At 56.3% G+C, this 13,947-nt stretch overlaps 1 protein-coding gene across 7 annotated transcripts in view; it reads right to left on the bottom strand.

Annotated features, from left to right (window-relative positions):
• Positions 1-13,947, bottom strand: part of NOS1 (nitric oxide synthase 1) — a 74,986-nt gene that overhangs the window by 32,103 nt on the left and 28,936 nt on the right. For 5 of the 7 annotated variants that reach the window (XR_007629263.1, XM_050318234.1, XM_050318235.1 and 2 more), the window contains exons 2-3: positions 12,212-13,358; positions 2,485-2,617 (exon numbers count right to left, since the gene is read on the bottom strand). Coding sequence is in view for 6 of the 7 variants with exons in the window: in XM_050318234.1 (XP_050174191.1) it covers positions 2,485-2,617; positions 12,212-12,933 (855 nt within the window). In the remaining variant the exon portion in view is untranslated. The remainder of the gene's footprint in view (positions 1-2,484; positions 2,618-12,211; positions 13,359-13,947) is intronic. The other 2 variants (XM_050318237.1, XM_050318236.1) reach the window with 1 other exon arrangement.

Here is a 13,947-nt window from a genome sequence, read left to right as displayed (position 1 = left end):
AGGCTCAGGTTGGATCTCAGGGCAAGGTTCTTCCCCAGAGGGTGGTTGGCACTGAACAGGCTCCCCAGGGCAGTGGGCACAGCCCCAAGGCTGCCAGAGCTGCAGGAGGGTTTGGATGATCCTCTGGGGCACAGGGTGTGACTCTTGGGGCTGGGCCTGTGCAGGGCTGAGGGTTGGACTGGATGATCCTTGTGGGTCCCTCCCAGCTCAGCAGATTCTGTGGTTCTGTGATGAAGACTGCAGCAGAAGCCCAGGTCATAGATATATTACCATGCTGACATTTCCTTCCAGACTTTGCTCGCTGAAAGTGTGGTTTTTGGGTTTTTTTCACTTCTATAAAGCTGTAAATCACCCTTACAAGCTTGGAGCTGATATGACTCTCTTCCCCTGGGAGCTACAGGGACACAAGCCTCCCCAGTACCTGGAGCTACTAACAAATCAATCCATGCGGGCTGAAACAGGACCTTGGAGCAGCTACAACATCTTTCCATCAGTCAGGTGGAGGGTCAGGGGGATTGGGCTCCTGGGAAACAAGCGAAAACCACGCTGCATGACCTTGCAGAGAAGAAAAGGGGGCTGGGAATCGATGCCCTGTGTGTCTCTCAGCACCTCATTACGAGCCTCAGCGAGCATTCACCACCTGGCCAAGTGAATCCACCAAGCCCCGATTGAAAGGGCAAGGTGTGGAGAAAGCTCCCACTTGGCTTGGCTTTGCCCTGTGTTAATGGTATTTATTGCTGCTCGAAAGAAGTTGAGTTGCCTTGAGCACACACAGGCTGCAGGGAGCATGGGGAGGGGTGGGGGAAAAACCAAACTGCTCCCAGAAGAGCAGGCGGAACGATCTGGGGATAAGAAGGATAAAAAGAAAGCTGTGCATCTAGTGAAAAAAAAAAAATAAAAAAATAAAAATAATAAAGAGTTTAATAGCAGCTTAAGAGTGAAGGTTTTGGCAGCTCTAACATGGAGAGAAATTAAGCTCTGAACACAGAGGGTTATAAAGTGCTTATAGTAACAGAGACAGAGCTTAGAGAAGGAGGCACAAAGAGAGTCTTTCCAGGGCTGGGGCAAAGGGAGCAGGGCTGTGACCTGTACTTGGGTGAGACGGGCTTGTGAGACCTGCCCTGGTGCATGAACCAAGTGGTGGGACAGGGGGCTGCCCAGGGACATCCTTCCAGTGGCAGAACGAAGCCCGTGGATGGCCCCATGGTGCGTGCCCCTGTAGGTGACACCCACCGTGAGGCTGCCTGTGCTGCTGGGACACCTCACCTCGATCCTGAGCTCCAGCCAGGCAGGGGGAGGGGGGAATCCATCCCAGCTGCATCTCAGCACCCAAGCAGGTTGGTTAACACCACACAGCAAGGCTGGTGTGGTCAGGAGCATCTCAGCTGCCCTGTGTGTGCTCCAGCACCAGCTCAGCTGGGCTCACGTGGCCCGGGGGGCTCGGGCACTGTGAGGCTGCAAAAGTCTATGGGGACAAAGTGCCGTGGAGGAGTGCCAGGAGAACTGTGTCCAGCTCTGGGATCCCTGCACAGGGAGGACATGGAGCTGCTGGAGAGAGTCCAGAGGAGGCCACAGAGGTGCTCCCAGGGCTGGAGCCCTGGAGAAGGCTCCAGGGAGACCTGAGAGCCCCTTGTAGGGCCTAAAGGGGCTCCAGGAGAGCTGGAGAGGGACTGGGGACAAGGGATGGAGGGACAGGACACACTACCAGAGGTCAGGGTTAGATGGGATATTGGGATGGAATTCCTGGCTGTGAGGGTGAAGAGGCCCTGGCCCAGGTTGACCTGAGAAGCTGTGGCTGCCCCTGGATCTCTAGAAGTGTCCAAGGCCAGGTTAGATAAACTTGGAGCAACCTGGGCTAGTGGAAGGTGTCCCTGCCCATGGCAGTGGCTGGAACAAGATGGTCCCAAGGCTGATCCCCCATGTCCTGCCTTGCTGCTGGTTAATCCCATCAGGGAGACACGTTTGCCTGAGCAGGCTTGGCAGGGCTCACCCACGTCATGTTTTCCCCGAGGTGATCTTGTGGCCTGGCAGGGTCTGCCTTACGTCTCTGGCTTTGCTACAAACGTGGAGTTAATCTACTTTTGGCAAGGAAGCCTGAGAATTTATGTCCGTGGAGTGTGAGGAGATGAAAAGGCACCGTACCACGTATTATCTGAAGTGCTCTATTGAATTACCCTCATAGGAATCAAAGCGACTTTAATGATGCAACTTGGCTGTTTGCCATAGAAAGGGATCACATTCCCCAGGGAGGTTTCACAGTCCTGGTCCCTGGCTGTGCTCCCATCCCACATCAGCCCTTGGATGCAGAGCATCATTCTCCAGTGACCTACATACCCTGCCTGAACTGCGGGGTCTGCACCCCACCAGCTGCAGCTCTGGGGATCAAAGTGCAGGTTTTCTGTGGTGTGACAGCCCACCAGGACGGGCCACGTGCCCCCAGACCACTCCTTCCCACCCAAAGCAGCACAAGCCATGGTCTCTTACCTTCTCTGCTTCGGAGTAGGGGTTGTTGAGGACCACGGGCACGTTGCTCTTCCCCCACAGGTCACCCAGGCCACGGTCGTTCTCCATCCGAGCCGGTAAAGCTTTCTGAGGATTGTTTTCCCCTTCCCTGAAACTGAAGGGTTAAAAACCATTTGGGTCAGTGCACTGGAGGCTGGCTGGGTGCTGGGACCATGGGGACAGCTCCTGTTCCAGCTGCTTCCCAAAGGAGTGAAGACTTGCACATTGCCCCGCGGGAAGGAAGGAAACTCTGCCTCGGCCAAGGCGATGAATCACCACGGAGAGGGCAACCCAAACACAATGGAAATTCCACCTCGTGGGCAAGCTCAGCGCCTGCAGAACAACAGGAAACCCCTGCCCCAACACTGGCTCCGGCAGGTTACACAACAGACCCCCTGCACCCCAAAAACCAGGTTGGAATCCCGTGACAGCAAGCACAGAGCCGGGGAAAGGGGAGTCGCACACAATTCCAGCTGCAAAACCTCCCGGCAAAACGAGCTGGGTTTGCAGAGCAGCTTGGTGTTTATGAGCAGAGAAGAGGCAAAAAGCCCAAGAACAAATAGGTGGTTCCCAGGAGGTGGGAAACAGCTCTCTCTCCTCTTCCTGACCTTTACAGACACTGCAAAAGCTGGTGAGTGCAAGCGATTTTAGTCAAGCAAACGGATGGGGGTGTGGGTGGGGCTGGGGACTGAGGGTATCCCAGTGCTGGCTGCCCTGGCCAGTGCAGTGAGACTGGAGGAACTCACGGGGACACAAAACCTACTGCACGTGTTTTGCCTGGAGAACATGCCCTGGGGGCGTCTGAAATGCCACCCGAGCAGGGGGTGCAAAACCACTGCCACAGGAGCCCTCTGAAGGAGGAGAACAAAGGGTGTTTGGAGCTGTGATATTCACAGAAGGCAGGTGGTGGCATCTGTGTCACCAGCACCACCTCCCCGGTGAGCCCCGTGGGTTGGGTTTGGGTTGGTTGGGCTGGGCTGGGCTGGGCTGTGTGGGGTCAGGGCAGGCACAGCCCCACGGCTCGTGCCCACGCTGCCTTTGCCCTTGCTCAGCACACCAGCGGGGTGACGCACTCTGGCAATTGTTTGGCTCCTGCTGTCCGTTCTTAAAAGCCTTCCAGATGCCCACTGAAGTCAATAATGAGCCTTCTCATTAGTGACGGCGGGTTTTGGGCACCGACCGAAGTAGGGCACTTTGCACTCAGGACATAACTCCCACCAACCTGATGCTCTTGACACCGTCACGGGAAGACAAACAAGTTCAGTGTCACAATCCTGCTCGTCCTCCAGCTTGTATCTTTGGGAAGATAATTCACTTAGAGAGGGTCTCCCTGTGCTCCACATTTTCTGTAATTTTCCTGCCTTTACAGAGCAATGTTCAGCTGCCAAAATATTTCATTAGACACCTGGACACCTTCCAGACATTGTCTGCCTCAGGGTGAGAATGGCCAGCTTGGTAAAAATGGGGAGGAACAGGTGCCATGGGGCAGTTTTTACCGGGGTTTCTCTGCCCCCTCCCTCAAGGACAAGAAAACTGTTCTGTGGTGACTTGGCTCCTCCCAGGGTGTGCAAGGGTTTCAATCAGATAACACACAAGAAACCCCACCAGCTGCACCACAGCCAAAGGCAGCAGATCCTGGATCTCTGCTGCACAGTGGTGGTGCTTTTCCAGCTTTTCCAGCTGATCCCAGGGGCAGGGACAACCATGACCCAGGCAATACCGCTCTGCCCAATTCCAGCCCATCCAAAGGGGAAGCTTTAGGGTCTCTTGACACGTCCAGGCTACCTCCATGCAGGATAATCCCCAGCAGCAAGACAGAGAATTAGCAGGATGAAAACTCAGCCAATCTGGCTCTTCCCTCTAAGTCAAAGCCAGCTGTTAAATCTCCTGGGGAACACTCATTTCCCAGCTGCACATCCCTGCCCTCTTGCCCTGAGCCCCCTCCTGTCAGGGAGTGTGGGGCCGGGTCGACACAGGGCCACCGAGCACACGAGGTGACAGCACGCACGAGCCACCTCTGGTGGCCGATGAGCCCCAACGTTCTGCTCCTCATGGCTGGCCCATAATCGAGACACAAGCCCTAAATCCATAAGGTAGTGGAAGAAATCCCTGGGCTTTCCTGGTGCTTGGGGCTGAGCAGAGGGAACCTGCCTCTCAGAAGACCACGGTGACTCTCCAAGGGCCTGGACTTTGCCTCTCTGCTCGCAGGAGAGGCTTGGGGTCTGCAGAGAGACCCCAGCGTGCCACATATCCCACAGGCACCTCCAGAACGGTGCTGAGGATGCACCTGCAGGCCCCTGGTATGGCCTGCTCTCTCCAGAGAGGTGTTTGCAACCCCAGTGCAGCACGAGGGAAGCTTGGAGAGGAATCCATCAGTCTGGAGAGTCAGACCTGCTCCCAGTCACTGACCTCAAGGTTTGTTCAGCCTGGAGAAGAGGACACTGAGGAGAGGTCTTCAACATCCTCACGAGGGGCAGTGAAGGAGCAGGTACCAGTCTCTGCTCTCTGTGACCAGTGACAGGACTCCCCAGGGCAGTGGGCACAGCACCAAGGCTGCCAGAGCTCCAGGACAGCACTCTCAGGGACAAGGTGGGATTGTTGGGGTGTCTGTGCGGGGCCAGGAGTTGGACTGGATGGTCCTTGGGGGTCCCTTCCCACTCAGCATGCTCTATGATTCTGTAATTCCATGCCCCTTCCCAAGGAACAATGAGTTCCGGGTCGGATGAATTCTGGGTCGGATGCTCAGGAGCAAACGCTCCACATCCCATTCATTGCGTGTTTGCAAGTGTGGCAGGAGCGGGCTGTGTGTGTTGCTATTCCTGACGGGCTCACGGCTGTGTGAGCACGGCAGGGAGGTGCTGCCTCACCCTCAGCCTCGGCTGGAAAAGCACGGTCACGCGTGGCTGCCACAGAGCCATGAGGCAAAACCCGGGAGTGCATCCCTCGCCTCCACCCTGGGGCAGGGGATCCCTCCCTCCCTCCCGGAGCTCGGGGTCGGGCAGGGGATTCCTCCCTCATTCCAGGAGCTCAGGATCGGGGCAGGGGATCCCTCTCTCCCTCCCAGAGCTCAGGATCGGGGCAGGGGATTCCTCCCTCATTCCAGGAGCTCAGGATCGGGGCAGGGGATCCCTCTCTCCCTCCCAGAGCTCAGGATCGGGGCAGGGGATTCCTCCCTCATTCCAGGAGCTCAGGATCGGGGCAGGGGATCCCTCCCTCCCTCCCGGGGCTCCGGGTGCGTGTCCTGAGCCGGCACAGACCTCCTCCCGGATGAGGCTGCCCAGAAGTATCCGGCTCTGTCTTTTGGAGAGAGACAAGGAGAGAAAAGCCCTTTCAGAGCAGCCAGAGCCTCACCCCGGTCCTACAGCAGATGGGGGGGAAAAAAAATTAAAAACAATCAATGGCTTCCTTTTACAAATATTTCCTGCCCCTTTCTTGGAATCGCCTTGTTTGTGAGCTCGGGCAGGAACAGGGTGTTTGGGGTAAGTTGTTTTCCACTCCTGACGCGGCCACTCCAGCCCCCAGCAGAGGCGCAGGGGTGACCTGCACGGTGACATCCGTGCCACGATGCCACTCGCAACTCGAGGAGAGTGGCAGAGACACCGCGCCCGGGCTCAGCCTCTGGATCGTGTTCCCAAAAGCTGTCACCAGGAGAACCCCAAGGGCTGTTCCGGTGGGCAGTGGGGAGGGTGCAGTTCCCTCGAGGGGTGTTTCGAGGCAGCCAGGGTGGGCATTCCCAGGGATCTGCCTTGGGAGCTTCACAGGGAGAGAGAGGGTGGAGCTGGCCCTTGGCTCCTGGCAGCCTGTGGAGAAATCCTGGCCAGCTTCGATGGGGCTTGGAGCAACCTGGGATAGTGGGAGGGGTCCCTGCACCTGGGAGGTGTCCCTGCCCATGGCAGGGGATGGAAGGAGACCTTAAAGCCCCCTTCCAACCCAAACCATTCCATGAGATTTTTTGAAGGGGCGCTTTAATGTCTCTGAGGAACCAGCAGCAGTGCTGAAGATGTGTCCTTGGAAGCCGTGGATTGGCTGAACTCTCCCAAGGGCCAGATCCAGGATCCAGAGATCCCTCCCTGAGCAGTCCTGCTGCCAGATCTGTTAAATACTATCAGCCAGATCTCTTGGATCCAGACCAGGTTTCGGGGACAGGGACCATTTTTGAGGTTGTTTTCTGTTCTGAAAGCAAAATCTGATACTTAAAAAAGAAAGGAGGAATCCTGCCCTCCCCCACTGGTGCAAGAGCCTCGGATGCTGCCTCCCCTCGGAAAGAGCATCTGGCTGTTTGGAGAAATGAGAGGCACCACTGTTTTCTTTTGACTAATTTGATGATGTTGCAGTGCTCAGAGTGATGAAGCAGAAGGGAAGTTGCTGAGACAGCCCTTTCTTAAATTTCTCCAAAGCTTCTCCAAAAAGAAATTTAAAAAAAAAAAAAAAAAAAAAAAAAAAATAAGAGAGAGAAAAGAAAAGTTTGTCACTTCTCTCCTTTGAATTTCCTTGGCAGAAGGATCTCTATGATTTCCCAGGCAGAGATGAGAGACAGCACTGGCTGCTGCCACCCCCAGGGACCGCTCTGGATGAGCTGATGAGGAGGATGGTGGTGCCCACAGGTCCAACGACAGCTCTCGTGCCGTGGCACTGGTGGAGTCACCCTGTGCTGTGATCAACAGTGGATGGACTCCTTCTTTCCAGGCCCTTCTCCTGGGGGGCTGAAAACCTCACACTCAAACTTGGGGCTGCTCTGAGCCTTTGAGAGAAATCCCTTCTCCTTCCCTTCTTCCCCTGTCCTGATCCATCCCCGGGGGTGCTGCAGAGCTGCTCTTGCAGTGCTCCTCCTTCCAGTGCTGGGCTAAATGGCTTTGCCTTTCACCTTCCTTTTGCCTCGTGGAAAACCATATTCCAGAGGGCATGGCATCCTCAGAAACTGATGTTTCCTTGCTTCCTTTCCTTTGGCAGCTCATGGAAAACGCGCTGGCTGCAGACTCCTCGCCCGGAGGGCGAAAGCAAGCTCTGTGCAAGAGCAGAGGGAGAGGCAGGAGAAGGGGCAGGGCAGGAGAAGGGATTTGCAGGGTGCAGAGAAGGATGGAGCAGAGCTCAGGAAGGAGGTGGGAATTAGGAAGCAGAAGGAATAACTCCAAAAGGTGGGATGCGCTCCCCGGAGAGGCAGCAGGGACCGCCTGCAACCGTGGAGTGATCAAAGCAAGAAACCACTGCCTAAATGAGAAAGAGGAGCTGGAACAGCACCAAGGGAGGGCAAAAACCTCCCAGGGAGCACGTGGCATGGCCTGAAGAAGGTTCTGCAGCCTCAGAAGGTCAGAGCGTGGCTGGGCTGTGCCCAGCGCTGGCATCAGCGACTAATGAGCCGAGTGGCTTCAGAGACACCCATGAAATATGAGGCTGTTAAATGTCGTGGAGCAGGCACTGACAGATAAAGACCTGGGAACAGATCCAAGCTGTCCCAAAGTCCCATCACCATTGCTCAAAATTCAACCAGCACCGAGCTGCAACGACCATTCCTGTCCCTTCCCAGCCACGCTCCAAGAACGCCTGGAGGATTCCAACCTCAGCAGCTTCTCTGGAGGCCAGGCACTGCTGGGAGAGCTGCAGGATCCCACACGGGCTGTGGGTTTGTCTGCTGGGGCCACGTACGGGGAACAGCTGGCCCATCCCATGGGATGCAAGAAGCAGCATAGAGGGGGCAGGGATGAAGGATGGGTCAATGACCGGTCCAAGGCAGCTCCAGGGGGGTTTATTTGGGTGGAATATGCTGTCTGCAGGCACAGAATGCCTCTGTGGATCAGCCTGATGGAGTCAGAGTGACAAGGGAGAAGAATCAGCCAAGGCAGAAGGGGAGGGTTATTCACTTCCAAAGCTCCCTGCACCCGTTTGCAGAATGGCACGAACAGGAGGGTTTCAGAGGTTTGGAAGTTTCGTGTCCAAGCACAAAGACATCAGAAATGCAAATGAAATGTTTTGAGCAACACAAAGACATTTTGGTGGCGGCGAAGGAGGTGGGAGGAAGAGAATTTTCTCTTCGAGAACTGCAAAATTATGGGGTTTGTTCCAATGCAGGATGGAGCATGAAACCTTGAAACCCTTCATAAACTGAATTCCTGCTCTCAGCACACTTCTCCCTCTCGGGGCTGCTGATGCTGCTTTTTGGACCGAAACTGCCATGTTTCCATCATGCTGTTCATGTTATGGAATAGACCTGAGAAGGAAAATAAATACTGGCAACTCGGTGGCGAGGGGGGGAGAAGGAGGGGAGATGGGACATGACAATCTCCCCAGAGCTCAGAGGGAAAAACAGACCTAGGTTAGCTGGCAGTGAGTGAATCAAACTCTATTTTTGCTCTCTAGCCCACGGTGAGCCTCATGGCAGAAATGCCAGCTCTCATCATACCTTGCTCCCCACTTCCATGCTCTGCTTCATGACTGACTTCAGCGCAGATGGCTTGAGCCAAGGAGCAGACATGCAGCCATGGCCACAGCCTGTCCCACAGACAGGCAGGGAAATCAGCAGGGAGGAAAAGCCAGGTCATTCCAGGGATAACTCCCCTGGGCAGTGCAAGGGACGGAGATGAACTGATTGTTTCCCCAAAGCGAACTCAGAACCCATCAATCATAGAATGCCCTCTGAAGGCTCCCTTCAGGTACTGGACTAGACTGTTCCCAGTTTTCCTTGGAAGTAGTACTAGAGACAGGGGCTGGAAGCCCGAAGCACCGGGTGTTGTTTGAATCACTTTTGGCAGAGCCCACCTTGAACGAGAAGTTTTTGGCTCCTTGTGAACAGCCTCAGACTTGCTCCCTTCTGCCTTCAGAAAGCTGTCACAGCTCCGTGAACTGGAGCAGCTCCGACACAGTGCTGCAGGCTGGGAAGGTCAGCACCAGGCGAAGACGAGACAGAGCTGGATTCATCCCAAGACCAGCATCTCCAGCGGGATTGATGGTCAAGTTGCCCGAGCTGTGGGTGTCAAGCTCGACCTTAAATGAGGTTTTGCACCCTCCTGGTGTCCAGGCAGAGCTCTATTCCTGCTCTGACTGACACCAGCTTCGCTTCTCCTCCCAAGCCTGGAGGAGTCACAGCCTGCAGCACGAGAGCTCCATCAATCTGGTGAGGCTTGCTGGGGTTTTTTTTGGCATTTCTTTGGCACTGACCAACAGTCTCCCCGGTTACCTGCTGCCCTCGCTCCCTGCCCTTTCTGCACTTCTCCTGTGGACCAAGATGACTTTGTCTGTAGCAGACCTTCAGGATGCCCTGGCTCTGCCTGAGCCCAAGCAGAGGAGATGAATCATCTCCAGCACATCACGGGAGGAAGGCCCTTTGCCCCGCAGAGCAGCTCTCAACAAGTTCTCCCTGCAGTGCATCTCCTTTCCCACATCTCTGCATCTCGCACCGAGTCCTACCGCAAGAACGAGGCTGCAGCTTTTCATCAAGCAGGAGATTTTGACTGAAAAGTGGATTCTCAGTCCCAGACTACACAGATTATGTGATTATTTTTTTCTAAGGGTGTTGAAAGAAAAGAAAAAAAGCGTGAGGTTTTGGTGAAGTACCCACTTGCTGGTTCGAGGTCCTTCAATTTATGTGAATTCAAAGCGTTTCTGTTTAATCTCTGCATAGAAGAGACTCCTCAAAGAAAAGACACCATTTTTCATCCCTCCCCCACAGCTGGAGCACAATTTCCTCAGAGACCCTGCAGCTGGTGGGATGGAACCACAGCAGAGGACGTGGTTTGAAGGGTGAGGCTGTACCTTGGACCAATGCTCAGGACTGTGTCCTTTGGGGGCTTCGCTGGGCTGCGAGCCCCAACCCCTCCTCAGCAGCCTGGGCTAAACCAGAGGGGGCTTTCAAGCACCCCTGCACACAAGCACGACCCTTTCAGTGTCTCAAACCTGTGGTTGCCTCGAGCAGGTTCCCCCAGAGTAGGCTGATCCTGGATGAAGGGACTCACAGTCCAGCCAGGCAGCCCCAGCCTTTAGAGAGCGTGCTGGGCTTGGGGTGGAGGGGTTAAATCACCTCCTATTGCACAACAGAGCCCCAAACCAACAACTTCCAAACATACAAGGCCTGGGGGCACGTGTGGAGGGGAGGGGATGGCAGGAAGGGTGTCCCTGAGAGTGTCCCACTGCTCTTCCCCAGCATCTGCCACCTGCCACCGGCACCAGGCTGAGCAGGGATTTCTTTCCCTCTGACTCAGCGTGACCACCCAAACGGGCTTTGAGTTACCGTGTCCTCCACAGCAAACAGGAGTAATTTGGGAGAGAGCAGAAACCACATGAAAACAACTGACAACACAAAAAGGGAGATGGAAAACACAGGGAGTGGGCGTCGGTTTGGGATGGGAGCGCTCGGGAGCTCAGCCTTGGCTGGGAGCCCACGTAGGAACCCTGCTGTGCCTTTCCCCTCTGGTTTCTGATAAAGATAAAGGAATGCAATTCCTCCTTCCCCCCCTCCTCCCTTCCTAAGGAAGCGTGTGCAGCAAGAGAAGTTGAAATTACAAATCCCTGTGTGGCTGAACCGAGACCTGCAGCTCCAGCAAACCCTCCAGGCTGTTGCAGCCAGTCAATAACCGAGGGCAGCCACAACCCGTTGCAGCACTTGACACCACTAAAATGTGTTTGGGGACTCGGGGAAAGGCAACAGCAAAAGGCAACCCAGCCCTGCTAATAAACGGCCAGGAGGAGAGAGAGAGAGCTGGTACTGAAAAGAAAAAATAGCTTCTAACAACAGCTTTGTAAAGCAGGAAGGGCCACAGGGAGCTCCTCCAGCTCCAGAGCGATGAGGGAAATGCTGAGGGAGATCAGGAGGGCAGCACCACGCACATGGTCCCTTGCAGGGAGGATATATCAAAAATTAAGCTGTTCCACCCCCAAGATGGGACTTCACTGTCCCCAAGAAGCTGTGGGACAGGCGCTGTCTGTGTCCCCACCCCTGTTATCCCTGCAAACAGGTCTGAAATAATTATCCTGCTCCAGACAGAGTGGAGGGGATGAACAGGCAGTTCCACTCTTGCATTTCAACAAGGGCTGGCCGTTCCTGAGCTCTCGATGGAAACATTTCCCTGCTTCCCAGAAGACAAGAGCACCAGGGCAGGTCCCTGCCCTTGCACAGAGGTCCCCTTGGCTTCAGACAGAGCTGGGCTGAGGCTCCCCTCCCCTCTCCCAAAAGCACAGAAGGTTCTGAAACTCATTTCTCCTGGGGAGCATTGTGCCCCTGCTGGTCTGACCTTCCCGCTCCCTCTCCCGCCGTTAATCAACGGTGGATCCCACCCGGAGAGCTCTAAAGCAGGACAGCGAGGACAGGCAACACATGAATCTTATCTGGTAGGTGGGGATACCAGGACACGGGACTTTGCTCAAATTTAAATGACTGAGATTAAGAACATGGAACAGAAACACCTCCCAGCCCAGCCCAGCCCGTGATCCACCACATCACAGCTCAGCTTTCCAGGAGATGTTACTCCTGCTCCGCCCGATTTCCCATGCTTACATGGTTTCTCCCTTTCTTCCACAGTCTTCTCCCAATTTTTCATTGCTTTTATCGTCCCCTCTTCAACTGCTTCCCCCTACTTTTGCAGCCCTTCCTCTCCATCTCCACCCTGCTGTGCCAGACAGCAGCCAGCTCTGGAGAGGCGCTCCCCGGCACCTCAACCTCGCGTAGCCAAAACCAGCACATTCCACCAAAGTACAAAAAAAAAGGTATTTAGGGACCTACCAGTCCACCTGGACTTCTATATCCCTTGTCTCTACCTTGGAGGGCGCATCTCCATCGCTGTCCTTACTGCTGCTCTTCAGGAGGTCCAGGACGGGCTCGATTTCTTTGAGCAGCTCGTTGTCCTCCACGCCGCCGTTGAGGCAAGGGCGGCCGCAAGCCCCCTCCTTGCCCTTCCCAGCGTCCTGCCCTTTGCTGCTGGTAAGGACGCCGTTAACGTGGACCATGGGCTCCACCTCCCTGCCGATCTCTCTGGTCCACAGGGAGCCCATGGCGCGCTCGGGCTGTGGCTGCTCTTTGCCGGGCAGGCTTGGGTTGGACAAGTCAACCGCCCTGGGAGCCGGGCAGAGCGGTCTGGTGACGCGGATGGTTTTGGGCGTCCCGTCGCCTGCGAACGTGGTCTCCAGGTGAGTGGTGAAGCCCTCGGGGCCCCGCAGGATGAGGACCACGTAGGTCTCGGAGGCGATGCTTCTCAGGATCTCCAGCGCCGTCTCATAGCTCATGTCCACCAGGGGCCTGCCATTGACGGCTAAAATGATGTCCCCAGCCTGGATGAGGCCACTCTGCTCCGCAGCCCCTCCCCGGATCAGGTCGGAGATGATGACGGGTGGCTTGCTGACGCGCTCCTTCACCAGGAAGCCGAGGCCGCCCACCTTGCGCTTGAAGAGCCTCACCGAGATGACGTTGGGCTGTATCTGCTGCACGCTGAACACATTCTCTTCCATGGCAGCCCCTCCTCGAGCCTGCAGACCAGGACCTCAACACCCGCAGAGCGCAGAGAAATCCACTGTCGGAGATGCTCGTCCTCGCCGGGGCGGGGAAGGGGCAGTTCTGGCCTTCAGGGAGCTGGTTTTACCAGGAAACTCCTCAGGGCTTCGGCTGCGGGGTGGCTTTCTGCGGCATGCTGGGTGTCACCACGCCCCGAAACACCTGGGGAAGGCAGGGGGTGTCACGGGTGGGAGGCAAGGCTAGGGACAGGACAGGCAGGGCAGGCAGGGCAGGCAGGGCTGGGCATCGCGTGGCCAAGCAGGGGCTGGAGGGGGCAACATGCCAGCTGCCACTCAGCCTCTTGTCCTGCGCTGGGCAGAGAGGGTGAGGCAGCCCTCTCGCTTCAGCGACATCCCTGCAGACCGTCCACGAGCCTCTTTATCTGGAAAGGAAGGGAAAAAACCACACACAACAAAGGAGAAAGAAAAGTGAGACAGGGCGGGCGTAAGTGCCTGCTCAGCACGGGGCTCGGCACGCCACAGGCACCCACATGCATCAGCCCGTCCCCACAGATGTCACCCCCCGGGCTGCGTTTGGGAGACAGGCTGCAGCCTCCCATCGCTCCGGGCTTTGTTTCTTCCATCCCCCCTCCCTGCGAAAATCGGCACCATCTGTTCGGCGGGGGCCGGGAAGGCGCGGGGGGAGCGGGGGAGCCCTGGCGAGGGGCTGCTGGGCAGCCCGGCTCGGGCGCTCCCCGCTTTGCCCAGGGGTTGCCAGCGAACGCCCGGCAAGTCTGGGGGAAGGGGCAGAGCCGCACGGAGCTCGGCGGCGATTTCTGCCGGCGGAGGATCCTGTCTCCATGTGTTTTCCAGAGCATCCGACAACCTGATGGTCGAGAAGCAGACAGGGGACGTGCATCCCTGCCCAGGAGGAAGCCCGTTCCGTAGGTGCTGTCACAGCGAGTCGGTCTCGAGGCTCCAGGAGTAGCAGCCACGAGCGGAGCGAGGCAGGAGAAGAGGACACTCAGCCCC

Source organism: Myiozetetes cayanensis, unplaced genomic scaffold (genome assembly GCF_022539395.1).
Source record: "Myiozetetes cayanensis isolate MyiCay16 unplaced genomic scaffold, myiCay2020 scf21, whole genome shotgun sequence".
Classification (NCBI taxonomy): Eukaryota; Metazoa; Chordata; class Aves; order Passeriformes; family Tyrannidae; genus Myiozetetes; species Myiozetetes cayanensis.
Note: the sequence above shows the minus strand (reverse complement) of the source record. Positions and strands in the feature narration are given on the sequence as shown.